This window comes from Ovis canadensis, chromosome 20 (assembly GCF_042477335.2).
Source record: "Ovis canadensis isolate MfBH-ARS-UI-01 breed Bighorn chromosome 20, ARS-UI_OviCan_v2, whole genome shotgun sequence".
NCBI classification, from domain to species: domain Eukaryota; kingdom Metazoa; phylum Chordata; class Mammalia; order Artiodactyla; family Bovidae; genus Ovis; species Ovis canadensis.
Window position 1 is genome coordinate 59,803,632 of NC_091264.1, and position 15,035 is coordinate 59,818,666.

At 43.9% G+C, this 15,035-nt stretch overlaps 1 protein-coding gene across 7 annotated transcripts in view; it reads right to left on the bottom strand.

Annotated features, from left to right (window-relative positions):
* The window catches only part of SYCP2L (synaptonemal complex protein 2 like), a 56,442-nt gene that overhangs the window by 6,212 nt on the left and 35,195 nt on the right, over nucleotides 1-15,035 (bottom strand). For all 7 annotated transcript variants that reach the window (XM_069563075.1, XM_069563071.1, XM_069563074.1 and 4 more), the window contains 8 exons: nucleotides 14,587-14,635; nucleotides 13,415-13,565; nucleotides 12,599-12,648; nucleotides 9,841-9,970; nucleotides 8,712-8,785; nucleotides 8,483-8,552; nucleotides 1,869-1,970; nucleotides 733-839 (listed from right to left, as the gene is read on the bottom strand). In XM_069563075.1, the coding sequence (XP_069419176.1) occupies nucleotides 733-839; nucleotides 1,869-1,970; nucleotides 8,483-8,552; nucleotides 8,712-8,785; nucleotides 9,841-9,970; nucleotides 12,599-12,648; nucleotides 13,415-13,565; nucleotides 14,587-14,635 (733 nt within the window). The remainder of the gene's footprint in view (nucleotides 1-732; nucleotides 840-1,868; nucleotides 1,971-8,482; nucleotides 8,553-8,711; nucleotides 8,786-9,840; nucleotides 9,971-12,598; nucleotides 12,649-13,414; nucleotides 13,566-14,586; nucleotides 14,636-15,035) is intronic.

Genomic DNA, 15,035 nt, shown 5'->3' on the forward strand with positions numbered 1-15,035 from the left:
TGAATATACGTTAGGGTGAGACCATAAGTACTTTTCTCAAACGTGCTAATAACTCCTTAGGGATTTATAAACAGTACGGAAATGGAGGCGACGCAAATGGTTTCAAAGTCCTCTTGCAGACAAGGTTCCGTGACAGCCTGCATGTGTGGCGTCTCGAAGATTCGCCCTAGTCAGCTGACCACCCAGCCCACCTGCCTCTCTGCCCCAGACGCCTCTCTCATCCACACGGTCCCCTGGCCCTCCCTTCCTTGTCTATCACTGTGACCAAATCGTTGCTTTCCGCTTGTCCAGTTTTCTGAGACTGCAATCAACAAAAACCAAAGCCTTTCCGTACAGGTCCATCTGGTCCCAGGAGAGCAAATGGACATGGAACAGCTGACCTGGTTTAAGCTGGGGTTTTGATTTTGGGTTTTTGGCGGAGAGTCACATCATGCAGCATGTGGGATCTTAGTTCCCCAACCAGGGATCGAACCCATACCCCCTGCAGCAGAAGCTCAGATTCTTAACCACTGGACCCCCGGACCACCAGGGAAGTCCCCAGAACAGCTGTCTTATAAATACAAACCACAATTCACAAAGACACTAAATTCAGCAACCACAGCTAGGACAATGTACCTCCCCAGAGACTCGGGCACACCTTCACACAGGAAGGACCACAGCGGTATTTAGGAATGTGAGCCTGTTACTTCACATGCATAACGAGCTAGCTTTGCATTTTTACCGGGCCATTACCTCATAGTTTCTTTTCAGTTCTCTAGTGAAGTTTTCAAAAGCAGTGATCATCACAGAACCTTTTAAGTTCTCTGGCGTAACGTTTAAGGATGAAGTTGAAATGCTCTCTGCACAAGAAGAATAGAACATTAAGGAAAACTAACAAAGGGCTCAAAGTAGGTGTGCTCAGCCTTCCTGCTGCCCAGAGCATGGAAAGTCCTTTAGAAACTCAGGCATGACCCAGAGAAGACCCGCTGGCTTCTGTGGATCACGGACTTCCGTGGCTGCAGCAAGACTGACTCCAACCGTGACTGACCAGACCAGCTTGAGCCAAGAGTCCTCAGCCGATGCTTCACGCAGCTTCCCACCAAAACTGTCCGGCAAGGGCTCACTTCAACAAACTTTCCCAGCACCTTAAATCAGAGCAACTGATTGCACCTTAAATCAGAGCATGTCTAAGAAGCAGGCTGAGGTGTTAGTAGAGGGCTCTAGGATAACGTGATGGGTACGACATTCTAGGGACTGGCGTTTAACAGCTTCTGGGTGCCAAGAGGCTTTACAAGGGCTCACAAAGGGTCTGGCACTGTGTGGATCAACTCATTTAATTCTCAGAAAATCCAAGTGAAGCAGGCACTGTTCACGTCCACTTTTCACACAGATCACACAACTGGTACGTGCTCACACCAACAGCTCCAGGATCGGAATGCAGGGCTGCCCGGCTCTCACCACCCACTTTGAGTACCTGGGGGCCTCCAAATTTGCCTTCTTAGAGCCTTTTGTTTCAAAGGATAGGCATGTCGCTCATCCAGAAGGCCAACCCCACGTATGTAGACATTTCAGATCATTCTCCTTCATCTGTGGAGTGGATATTTCTAACACAAACATTTGGCTATACTAAAGCAGATACCTGTAAGTTTAAGAACACTTGGGGCCTGGAAATTGCTACAAAGACTTAAGAGGCAGAAATCAAAATGCCAGAAGGAGATAGTACTTGCTCTTATCTACAGTTTGTGCGATGATTTGCTTATGTCTGAAGACAAAGCACTTTGTTTTTTGGTTCCTGCAGCCATTATGATCTTAAAACTCTAGCTGCCTTGTAGTTCACATTGGGACCCTCAGTGCTCACACATCTGAAACATCCGGGTACCCGGCATTACCTGCCAACTCAGCTTCTTCTGCCACCAAGGAAAGGGCCCCTGGTTCACCACCATCTTCCAGCCGTGGCTGTTTCCACTTAGTGCCGTGACGGTGGGCTCTGTCTGAAGGCAAGCGGAACACACTGATCATCACACACACACGTCTCCTTGTTCCTAGATTTATCTTGCTCTCTTTTTACCAGCGAATATCTAGCCGTGATGAGTGGCAAGTGAAACGTGTTCCCGCCTTGTTACAAATTGCTTATCATTTGGCACGTCGACTAAGGACACGTCTCAAAGCGCTAGGTGTGCTCATGCCTGAGAGAGGACCCGAGCACGCTTTGATGAGCTCAGTGACATGTAAGAGCACTCTCCTTACCAGGATACGGGCTGGCTCAGGTGGAAAGCAGTAATGGTTGGCATCAACCAGGGCTTCTGGCTAAAGGGCAAGGTAGCAAGGTTTCCAGGCCGACTGGCCCTTGGAAGCTGATCAGATCAGCTCAAGGAGGGCACCACCTGCTGGTGACATGAAGCCTCAGCACCAGACTGAGGGCTGTCTGACCCAGGGCCTCACTAGTGTGAGTGATCACATTCTCACTCGGAACCTCAAAGAGCTCACATCCGGCTTCTCTCGCTTTTTTTAAAAAGTGAAGAGCATAAGCAATACTCTCAACCTGGAGAGGTGCAACTATCTCTTTTCACTGCTCTAAGATTCAGGTGTGTTCCTTTGTTTGAAAAGTATCAGTTCAGTTCAGTGGCTCAGTTGTATCCGACTCCTTGGGACCCCATAGACGGCAGGACACGAGGCTTCTCTGTCCATCACCAACTCCTGGAGCTTGCTCAAACTCATGTCCATCGAGTCGGATGGGTATTTGTTAGGGAGTTGCACTGTTTCAAGACTAAAATGATTTTTTTTTAATCCAGGAAAGAATCCAGACACAGCCAGTCCTCTTTCAGCCTCAAAACAAACAGCTGCTGCTGCTAAGTTGCTTCAGTCATGTCCGACTCGGTGCGACCCCATAGACGGCAGCCCACCAGGCTCCCCTGTCCCCAGGATTCTCCAGGCAAGAACACTGGAGTGGGTTGCCATTTCCTTCTCCAATGCATTAAAGTGAAAAGTGAAAGGGAAGTCGCTCAGTCATGTCCAACTCCTAGCGACCCCATGGACTGCAGCCTACCAGGCTCCTCCATCCATGGGATTTTCCAGGCAAGCATACTGGAGTGGGATGCCATTGCCTTCCCAAACAGCACTCAGGCTTAAATCTCACATAGTGCCTACACCCCAGTCAAGACCCAAAGAAACCACTTAGAATTCTAGCTAGCCCCAGTTAGATACCCATGAACAACTACTATGTTTTGTTACATTTCTCTTCTTTCTGCCTGTTTTGCCTCTTCTGGGTTTTTTTTCCCCCTCTCCTGACAACATTTGTAGCAATAGCTCAAAGCATGGCCTTGAATGTTCATGCCCCACCCATGGAAAATCAAAGCATCTACTGGCATAGATGATATAATAGTTAGCTCCAGTGGAGAGAGGAATCCAGGAACACTGTGTAAATAATGTGATGGTTCCCTAAACAAGCTGCTTGGATTGTGAACCTATTCAATGGGGCTCATCCCAGAGGCCCACTTCAGTGACATGGAAATAATCTGGCACAAGAGTGTGGAAGGGGCACTCTTGTAAATTACTTTACCTGAAATAGAGGAGCAGCTCTTCAGGGAGAACAAGCTCCTCTAGGGAAACCAGCCCACTCCTTAAAGCATGCAGGTACTAAGTGATGCAGCTGACTCAGCTTTGTTTCCACGGCAACTGCATGCCTCTTTGAACCAGGACTTTTGGACATTCTCATAAAGGGGCTAAAACTATGTACACGCAGCACTTAAAAAATGAACATAGGCAGTAAACACACCGTGGCTGAAACTAAGGTGATCTCGAATGAATGTTGGTTCTCTTGGTGGCTGCTAAAGGAGTGTCCACTTGCTTTCGGACACAGGTGTCTTCATCACTGTGAAAGTTGACAGCTTTTGCAATCTGAGGAGCTTCTGAACTTATTTTGGGCACAGGTTGTATGTAGTGAATAATTTGGTGTCCATATTGCATTTATTTACTCATAGTTCTGATGGAAACAGTTTCTAGTGCCACACAGAACCAACCCTATGATGAACAGCCAAGTTCTCCCAAGTTGAGGCATTAAAAAATATCTTACTCTGAAGTGACACCATGTGGCTATAAATGATAAAGGTCAAGAGCCTTCACTGGGACAAGAAAAGTCATTTTTATCAAAATACCCTTCTTATGGAGGTACTTTCTGTAAGGCCAGACCCTGGGGGCCATGATGGGCCGCCCCTCCTCTCCCTCCTGCCTGCGGGGGAAGTCCCCAACGGAAGGAGCCTCCCAGATCCCAGGGACCAATGACACCACACTTCGCCAGCTAAAGCCGCCCCACCCCAGCCACATAGAAGGACCTGTCAGCCCGCAACGCCTCGGCCTGGTGACCTATCCGAAGCCCCGTCCATCTAGCCTGACCATCCCTTGCATCGAACGTATAAAAACCACCCCCAACACGGTCCGGGCACGGACTCCCTCGACCTGCCTCGTTCGGGTCCGGGGACCCTGCCTGGGAGCGCTTCACCATTAAAAAGCCCGTTAGAGGTGTCCTGGTCTTTTACCTAACACTTTCCTAATGCCAATTCCTCTGTTTATTCTACCAATGTGTACTATGCTAAGAATCTGAAAAGTTAAAGACCATCTTTATTATTGAATTTATCAGCCTGATGGAGACCACTGAAAAATCTTTTGTCTGGAGGAATGCATTTTGCTTGCCAATGCAGGAGACTCAAGAGATGCGGGTTTGATCCCTGGTTTGGGAAGATCCCCTGGAGGAGGGTATGGCAACCCACTCCAGTATTCTTGCCTGGAAAATCCCATGGACAGAGGAACCTGGTGGTCAATGAGGTCGCAAAGAGTCAGACACAACTGAGAACACACACAGAAACCAATTAATAATAAATACTGATTTGTGAGTATGTACAGATAATTATTCAAACACAGAATTCTGCAGAGGTTCATCACTACATGACAGCATTTTCTAAGGTTCTTATTCATTTTCTAAATTTCTTATTCTTACTTTCTAAGTTGTGTTGTTGCCGTTTAGTTGCTAAGCCATGTCTGACTTTGTGACCACACGGACTGTAGCCTGCCAGGCTCCTCTGTCCATGTGATTTTCCAGGCAAGAATACTGGAGTGGGTTGCTATTTGCTTCTCCAGGGGATCTTCCTGACTCAGGGTCTCCTGCATTGGAGGCAGATTCTTCACTACTGAGCCACCTGGGAAGCCCCTTTCAAAGAAGGTACAGGATGAGGGCAAAGTGCAAAATCATGAGGAATCAGTCATCCTGTCTGCTCACAGCTCGGGGAGCCCAGCACACCCAAAATTCCAGAGAAAACATTAAAACAGCAGCCCATGAGCAAAAAGAGCCAAACAGGAGTCTCCTACTGTCTTTCCCCAAAGGACACCGGGTTTTGGAAATCACCTGATAAAGGAGCTTTGTGGAAGTCTGAGTCCAGTGTAAAGACCTGACACGTTGCTGGACAAGGGAAAATATATGACTGGACGCATCCGAGAGGATAACACGGACTGTCACTTGAGCCACACCAGCGTGTGCTCAGGGCAGCCCAGCTCAGCACCGAGAGAAACCCTCTGAGTTCAAGCTTTCTCCCTCGGGGGAAGGCGAGGGCGTCTGGGCGAGTGCTCACCCCAGGCAAAGAAGACAACTTCTTTCTTGCTCCATCCAGAATCCTGAGGTGCACTACACGGCCTGGGGTGGGGAGGGGCTTGGAGAACAGCATCCAGGGTTCTCAGGGAGCACTGAAGGGACACAGATCCTGCTACCTGCCTCAGGCACCCCATAAGGGAGCCTTCAGGGGCCCCGTAAGGAGGCTTTCTCAAGAGCTGCTGGGCACACATCACCTACAGGATCACCCCACAGCTGGTCCACGGACACCACAAACAACCAGGACGCCTTGCCTACACACAAGCCCAACCTGGGGCTGGTTCATTTTGTACACTCCCAAGAGCACTCCAGGATTCCAGCCTGGGAAATCCCACAGGACAGAGGAGCCTGGTGGGCTACAGTCCACGGGGTCACAAAGAGGCAGACACAACTGAGCGCCTAAGCAACAACAAAGGGCACTGACTGTCAGCATTCGTAAGACAGCCAGGCCTATTCGGCAGGACTGGGAGGAAGCACCCACCAGCCCCAGAGGAAGCGACTGGAGGCTGTCAGCACCCAGCCTGGCTGTGCAGGTTGCAGAGAAAATGTAGTCCGCAGAGGTTCCCCGGAGAAAGAAAAGCGTGGAGCAGGCATATCCCTAGAAAAGGCCTGGGAAGGCTTCAGGATCCCTAGTAGACAAGATGCATTTCTCTCCTGAAGCCAATCACTATAGACTAAATATGAAGACAGCAACACGAAACCTCAAGGGACGTGAACTCAAGGAAACGCTACCCCTCCAAAAAAAAAAAAACACAACAATTATACAGTATTCTGGCCTGGAGAATTCCATGGAGTGTATAGTCCATGGGGTCACAAAGAGTCAGATATGACTGAGTGACTTTCAAAAAAAGATACAGCGACTGACCTCCACAAAAAAATTTAAAAAAAGGAGCTCTGCAATTTGCCTAAAAAGGAATGCAAAACAGTTGCTCTAAGGAAGTCAGTTAGCTATAAGAACACTCAAAGGTGCAAACTTCCAGTGACAAAACAAGTTAAGCCCTGGGAATGAAATATACAGGCAGTGTGGTGACTACAGTTAAGACTTTATTGCACATTTGAAAGTTTCTGAGAGAGTAGACCTTAGAAGTTCTCATCACAAGAACAAGACTCATTATGTGTGGGGCAGGTGTTAACCACATTCATTGTGATCATTTGACAGCATGCATGAATAGCTAATGATTATGCTGTACACTTGAAGTTAATATGTTACCTGTCAATGATATCCCAATTTTTTTAAAAAAGGAAACAGTCTACACTCTTTTAGAGTCCCAGAAGGAGAAAAGAGGGAAAAGGAGCAGAAAGCTATTTAAGAAAATAATGGCAGGCTTCCTGGGTGGCTCAGTTGGTAAAGAGTCTGCCTACCAATGCAGGGGACGTGGGTTCAATGCCTGGTCTGGGAAGATTCTACATGCCGCAGAGCAACCAAGCCTGTGCGTTACAACTATTGAGCCTGTGCTCTAGAGCCTGGGGACCACAAGTACTGAGCCCACGTGCAGCAACTACAAAAGCCTGTCCATCACAACAAGAGAAGCCACCACAATAAGAAGCCCAGGTACTGCAACCAAGAGTAAGCCCTGCTCACCACAGCTATGGAAAGGCCCCTGCAGCAACGAAGACCCAGGTACAGCCAAAAATAAATAAATAAAATTTAAGAAAATAATAATGGCTGAGAACTTCCAAAATCTGGGGAGAAATTTGGACATCCCAGTTCAGGAAGCTCATAAACTCCCAAAAGATTCCCTCACAAAGATCTTCTATAAGACACACTATAACAAAACTGTCTAAAATCAAACACACGGAGAGAATTTCAAAAGCAGTGGAAAAGAATTCCTCATATACAAGGGGACCCTTGGTTTTAGCTCCTAAGTCTCGTCTGACTCTTTGTGACCCCTTGTAGTCCACCAGGCTCCTCTGTCCATGGGATTCTCCAGGCAAGTATACTGGAGTGAGTTGCCATGTCCTTCTTCAGGGGATCTTCCCCGCGCAGGGATCGAACCTGGCTCTTCTGCATTGCAGGTGGATTCTTTACCAACTGAGCTACCAGGGGAGCCCCGTCCACTTGCAGAGAGTACGCTTTTCCATTCTATCACTTTGAGCCTTTGTGCATCCTCAAAGCTGAGCTGAGTCTCTGTAGACAGCATATAGCTGGGTCTTGTTATTTTTATCCATGAAGCCACTCTTCATCGTTTGATTGGACAGTTTAATCTATTTACACTTAAAGTGGTCACTGATTTTTAAGGACCTACTAATGCCTTTGTATTACTTGCTTTCTGGCTCTTTTGTAGTCCCTCCTTTGCTGTTTGCTTTTGCGGTCCATTTTCTACAGTGGTATGTTTTGATTCCCTTTGCTTTATCTTTTATGTATCTACTATAGATTATCAGAAAAATGGACTTTAGGTTAAAAAGTGTAATGAGAAAACAGGGTCATTACACAATGACAAAAGGATCAATTCATAAAAAGAAGGTAACAAACTGTAAATATATATGCACCCAATATCGTGGCACCTATTTTACGCAAACATTAACAGATTTGAAGGGACAAAGCAACAATGCTATAATAGTGCAGGACTTCAATACCACCCCTGGGGTCAGAGAGGAGGCGCGCTGGGTGACGGGACTCGGATCCCAGGCTACTCACTTCCTGACACAGACCTTCCAGTTTCGGGAGTGAAACCCCTGCTCCTCCCGTACCAGCTTACCACTTGGAGCAGGGAAGCAGACGGCACTGCCCTCTCCAAGGTCTGGCAACTGTCACTCTGTATAGTGATTATATCTGCCTCAATTTGAATAACAGTCCTGTCAGCCAAAATCAGATTAATTTTGCTTAATTCTGCAAAAAAATAAAAAAGTTTAGAATTCTCTCACCTCTGTCTTCCACGTTTTGCAGTTTATGTTTGAAACTAGTACTTTTCATCAATGACTCTGGGGCCATAGTCTTAAAAAAAAAAAAAAAACAGGTGGTCAGAAATACATGTATTTATGTCAAAATAAGCAACACATGGTATTACATCATCCCTTAAGAAGGAATAAGCCAGTATATTAAGTATAATATCAATTCTGGAAAACAGATAAATAACCAACAATTAAACAGTACCTTAGATTCATTTTCTTCAACATCTGAGTGCTCCAGGAAAGAGAGATTGCTCAGCTGGCCGGGGCTGTGAAGTTCTGAGTATTGGAGAAAATGAATAGTTATAACAGAATAAACATGCTAAGAAGCAAATGAGGAAATGACATTTCTCTATCAATCTATAAATTAAACTTCAACATACCCTGCCCCCTGTAAGGGATACAGTTATTTAAAAAAAACTCAAACCAAAAAACACTTCGTATCTTTCAAAGTATACATGGGTATTAGGTTTACAGGTTTGCAGATAAAATGAGTAGCCAGTTACCTCCAGTAGGTCAGCACCTTTCGTAGCTGCCCATGTGGCCCCAAACACGCGGCAGGAACTCTATCACCTCACCGCTGTAGCCCTCTTGCCTCTCTCAGATCTGTCCCTTTGTTCCCCTCCTCTCTAATGCTCTGTCTCCCTCGATCCTATTCTTCTTTCCCCACTTCTTTTCTTCCAGTGGCAGCCAAATTAAGAGGCTGGCACTTGTGCCTGCTAAGTGCCTGCCAACGTGCTGAGTTGTAGAATGATAAAGGTGAAGAAAACAATATCCTGATTCTCACCAATTTAAAAGATGTGAATTGTTTCAACAGAATACCGTGGGGGCTGAGAAAAACCTTATAAGTCAAAGGTCGGCACACCCTGACCCCTCAGGTCAAATCCCGTCTGTCACTTGGTTTTATAAATAAAGTTTTATGGAAACACAGATACAGCCATTAGTTTACATCTTGTCTGTGACTGATTTGGGACTACGAATGCAGAGTTGAATAGTTGCAACAGAAACTCTAGGGGCCAAAAAAGCAAAAAATAAATACTACCTGTTCCTCTACAGAAAAAGTTTACCAAACCCTGCAATCAACCACCATTTGTTGCTATTTTAAAAGCAGATGAACACCAACAATTCTTACACACAAGGTGATCTCAAATGTTAAATGGAATTAAAACACAAAGTCCTCTGTCTTTTGTTAATCAGGACAAGAAAGAGAAGATTAATCGATCATACCCTCACACTTTCTTCAACAGATACTAACTGAAACATATTTTGCTTTTTTAAACTACCATTTCCAAAATAGAATTTTTTTCTATGTAAATCAACAGAAAATCATATACCTGTTTTCTGGGCAGAATCTTCAGGAGTTAAAAAGGCAGAACTACTCTGAAATTCGGTTCCAGAAATTTTGGGAGGTGTGACATTATTTTGCCTGGAGGAATCTTTCCATAAGGGTGTTAGAATTTTAACCTAAAACATAGTACTTTTTACAAAGTGCCAACAGTCACAATCACTCACAGCAAGTTATTAAAACATTCCAAGACACTTCCAATATCCTTTTTAAAAATGTTTAAGAATTGGACATGATCCATTTGAAAAAAGAAACTTTAAGACCATAAGATCCCAAGGCTAGAAGCACATTAGGTCATGAATCAATAAACTAACTCAAAGCTGACTCTAAGTTCTCAAAGTGTGGTCCCAGACCACAGCCTCAGCAGCACCTGAGAACTTGATGGAAATGCAAATTCTTAAGCCCCACTGACAACGCACTCAGTCAAAAACTCTGGGGACAGGTCCCAGCGATCTGCATTTCTGGTGACCATTCTGGTCATTCTGATGATCACCAAAGTCTGAGAGCCACTCCTCTAAACCAGGAGTCAACCAACTACAGCTCTACAGTTCAATGGGAATAAAGTTTTCGTAAATAAAGTTTAACTGGAACCCAACACATCCATGCATTTGAGTACTGCACATGTGGATGCCTGCATGCTACAATGGCAGGGTTGAACAGTTGCCATAGAAACCACCCACCCGGAGAGACCAAAATATTTACTACCTGACCCTCCAGAGAAAAGGTTTGCCAACCCTTGCTCTAAGTTATTCTCTTAAACTCCAGCACAGAGACGTCAGTGTCAGCTATCAATGTCTCTATAAAGTCAGCAATGCCCTCACTGAGAATCACCACAGACTGGCTGGCAGCTGCATATCGTAAATCTGTGGATTCTCAGAGCTTTGATGTTTTTTGGTACCTAATTTTTTTTAAAGTTGTATATTGTTAAAAACTGTTCTTTGAGCCTATTTCTTTATTCTCTTATTTTTTTTAAGTTTTTTTGATGTGGACTATTTTTTAAAGTCTTTATTGAATTTGTTACATATTGCTTCTGTTTTATGTTTTTGGCTCAGAAACATATGGGATCCTAGCTCCTCAAACAGGGATCAAACCTGCACCCGTTGCCCTGGAAAGCCAAGTCTTAAGCACTGGACCAACAGGGAAGTCCTTCTGTGGTCTATTTCCAACTGATAACTCCTTATCTCAGGTTGAACTACTCAACAAATATTTAGGTACTTGCTCTGGCTTAGAGTTTGAGCTATAAACACTCCCTGTCATTGCAGAACATAAGAGTCCCCCTGGGCAGATGGAAGAAGGCTGGTAGGGGAGGGCAGACAACAAGGTATGATTAGAGCGCTGCGCTGCGCTAAGTCGCTTCGGTCGTGTCCGACTCTGTGCGATCCCCTGTACTGTAGCCCGCCAGGCTCCTCTGTCCATGGGATTTCCCAGGCAAGAATACTGGAGTGGGTTGCCATTTCCTTCTCCAGGGGACCTTCCCGACCCAGGGATCAAACCCACGGCTCCTGCATTGGCAGGCAGGTTCTTTACCACTAGCGCCACGGCCAGATCCCATTAGAACGCTAAACACATTGTATTTGTGTACAGGCGAGCAGGGTGCTGTTGATGTCCTCAGAATCCCAGCGCTGCCTGTAGAAAATCCTTAAACACTTCACACTATATTCTGTAGTGTGTCTGTGTTTTCGTGCGTATATACCCATACATATAAAATATATATATTTATACATAAATGTATGTATTCTATATATATGTACAAATTATATATAATATACATCACACACTATACACACATTATATATCATATTATATACCCTATATAAAATATATTTCATATATACATGATTATATGTTATACAGTGAAAGTGAAAAGTGAAACTAGAAAATTCTTGAACACTGCACAAATTCTGTAGTGTGTCTCTTTCTGTGTGTCTGCATACACACACACATATAAAATATGTTACATATATACATGATTATATATATAATACATAATCATGTGTATATGTTTTATATACAGCATATGTGATATATAATCATATACATATAGCATATGATATATATATTTATACACATGACATATTATATAAAATATAATCATATACACACATACTATACTATATTCACTATATCTCATTTCATTCAACAAAGGACAAAAGCCAACTGCTGAGAGAGGTAATTCAGCTAAAAACATGGTAAAGTAATCTTTAAATTGGTCTGGAGGACACTCATGTCCATGTTCTTAACTGCTTTCTATAAAACAAGTATAACTGAAAGAATTTAAGAAACCTTCAGGGTTTATTCAATATTTATGTAAGCCTGAAGGTAGTTCAACCTCTGGCAACATAAAGATTCAAATAATTAAAATCTTTGTGAATAACATGTCCACAAACTGAAAACTGAGAGAAGAATTAAATCAAGAAGTTTATTTTAATACAAATTCAAAAGAGCACCTATTTGTAGGAAATCAGAATAGCCCAGATTTCAACCATACTTCATAATAACCATCTTTCAATAAATTTTCAACCAAAGAAAAAAGATCCTAAATCTTTGCCCAAGATTCATACTAAATGTGTGGAACTCCTTGAAGTTCTACCGAAAGTAGTTTACATACTAGTAAACCACTGGTTTGTCATTTTTCGATTCCAGAAAGGAGGTTTTTTTAAATAAAGGTCATTCAAACCTAAACAGATCAACTTGTTTCAAACTTACCCCATAAAGGGCACAGGGCACCACAGAAGGCATTTACTCACTTGATCTTTCTTAAGGTCACTGCCACCACTGGGAGGAAAAGGAGGCAAGACTAGAATGAAAGGAAACAAGAGCCCAGTGGAGAATTTACTTATGAGAAACACAAAATACACTCTAGAAGCAACCCCCACTTCCCGCGCTGAAATGTCTAACTCTCTAATTATTCAGCTTTGTTCCTCTGGCCAGCATGAATTCTTTGCTCCAGATACTGTTTCTGAACACTCTTCCCATGTTCTTGCTGCTGTTCGGTCGCTAAGTCGTGTCCGACTCTTTGCGACCCCACGGACTGTAGCACGCCAGGCTTCCCTGTCCTTCACTGTCTCTCGGAGTTTGCTCAAACTCGTGTCCATAGAGTCGGTGAGGCCACCTAACCATCTCGTTCTCTGCCACCCTCTTCTCCTTTGGGCTGCCATCTTGCCCAGGGACCGGCCCATGTTCTTCTGGTTTTACCTAACCAGAATGCTTCCTCTTCTCCATACTTCTTCAAATCCTATTCTTTTCCCAAGGATCAGCTGAGGTCCCACCCAGCCTTCCTCAAAGCTTTTCCTGAAGATTTCAGCTTATGTCAGCTTACATCAAACTCCTCTTATCTGAACTCATTACTCCATTTATCTGTAGTTCATATTTCACAATTATTGGTCAATTCCATATTCTTTAGTACTGTTTCACATATCAACACTTTCCCTTTCCCGTGTAACAGCAGCAGGATCACTTGGTCATATATCTCGTTGATGCCCTTTCCCATCACATCCCACAAAAGTAATACCTACTGATTCACTTGAAAAGCTACTGGAAAGAAAACACATTACCAGACTTACTTCTTAGGCTGCTCCTTCTGGTTCTTGTCTTTTTCCTACTGGGATACGACTTCAAGGATTTCCGCTTTCGGTCACCGGCCCAAGACAGCTCACTGCCACTACTACTTGAATCCTGATCACTCTCCGAGAAAAGGTGTTTCCTATAATCAGACTTTTACAAACACAGGTGATACATGAGAACTGCTCAAAGGATGCTGGTAGCATTTATGCACAATTAAACACATGACTATGAAGTTAGGCGAAAGAGAAGTACCTCCTTGAGAAGACTGGACTGTCTTACATAATAAAAGGGCACCCAAGTACAGAAAAGGGAGAAAAAGAAGATGATTATATCCTTAGGCAGCTGCTATTGTAAAAGATAATAAAAGCCTCTCTAATCATAACTGTAGAGATGGTAGGGAACTTTCCAAAAGCTGGTGCGCCTGATTACTGAGCTATCACCAACTTCAAAACGCTAGCCCATAGGACTGAGAACTACAGTTAAAAGACAGCCAGAAGGAACTTTGCTTGTTTGGAATCCATGATCTCAATTTTAGGAACAAAAATCTCATTTCCTGTTCCCATACAGATTTCTTTTCCAATGCACTGATGATAGACTTAAGGCACTCTGTTTCCCAAAGGAAGAGCAACAGAGAGAGAGAAGCAGGCAATGTAGAACAAAACATCATTGACTTAGGGCAAAAAAATTTCTTTTCAATTCATTAACACTTCTGATTCTAGTCAGAGGAAATCTCAGCTGCTAGAAAGCCTTTAACACTTCTCTTTTACTTCATAATCTTCTTTTAAATTTACTTTTAATTTGGAGGATAATTGCTTTACAATGTGGTGTTGGTTTCTGCCATACAACAACGTGAATCAGCCTTAAGTATACATGTGTCTTTTTTGACAAAGCAAGGACAGACTTTTGGCTCAAAGCCTAATCCAAGGAAAAGTATCACAATTCGATATAACTTTGCTATTCTCTGTTGTACTTACTTGGGGGCTTTACCAACTATTTGTTAGAATTAACCCTGATTTTCCACTTGACAGTGAAATACTTCCTTTTAAAAAAAACCTTAAAATAAATTTAACTGAGAAACATAAAGGTGCGGAGCCAAGGCAAAGTTCTAAGATGGTATGCAAATAACTAAGACGGGAAGGACTGCCCGAAACAGTGAAAGTGGCTCCATTACCGACATCCTTGTTTCTTGCTTTCTATTATCCTCAAAAGCAGAATCTTTCCTGAAAGCAAAATACATTGAATTAGTGGAACTGTGGCACCGACAGCTTCACCCTTCTTTTTTCTGCCGTGTGCCCTTTGCATGCTGTGAGCCCAGTGCACGGAAAGCACCCCATTCTGTGGCAAACTTCTCGTCTTGCAATCCATGTCCGTACGTCTTCTGCCTGCCAACGATTCACTATTGAAAACAAAACCTTTGTTGAGCCCATCTCCGTGAGGCATATAATGACGAGGGTGGCAGGACAAAATGAGCAAAGCAGCAGAGTTTCCTACCCGGTTCTGTCTTAGACTCAGCTGGGCGCTACAAAAGCCTTTCCGGATGATTAGTGACATCAAGCATCTTCTCACACACTTCTTGACCATTTGCATATCTCTTTTGGAGAAATGTCTGTTGAAAGCCTT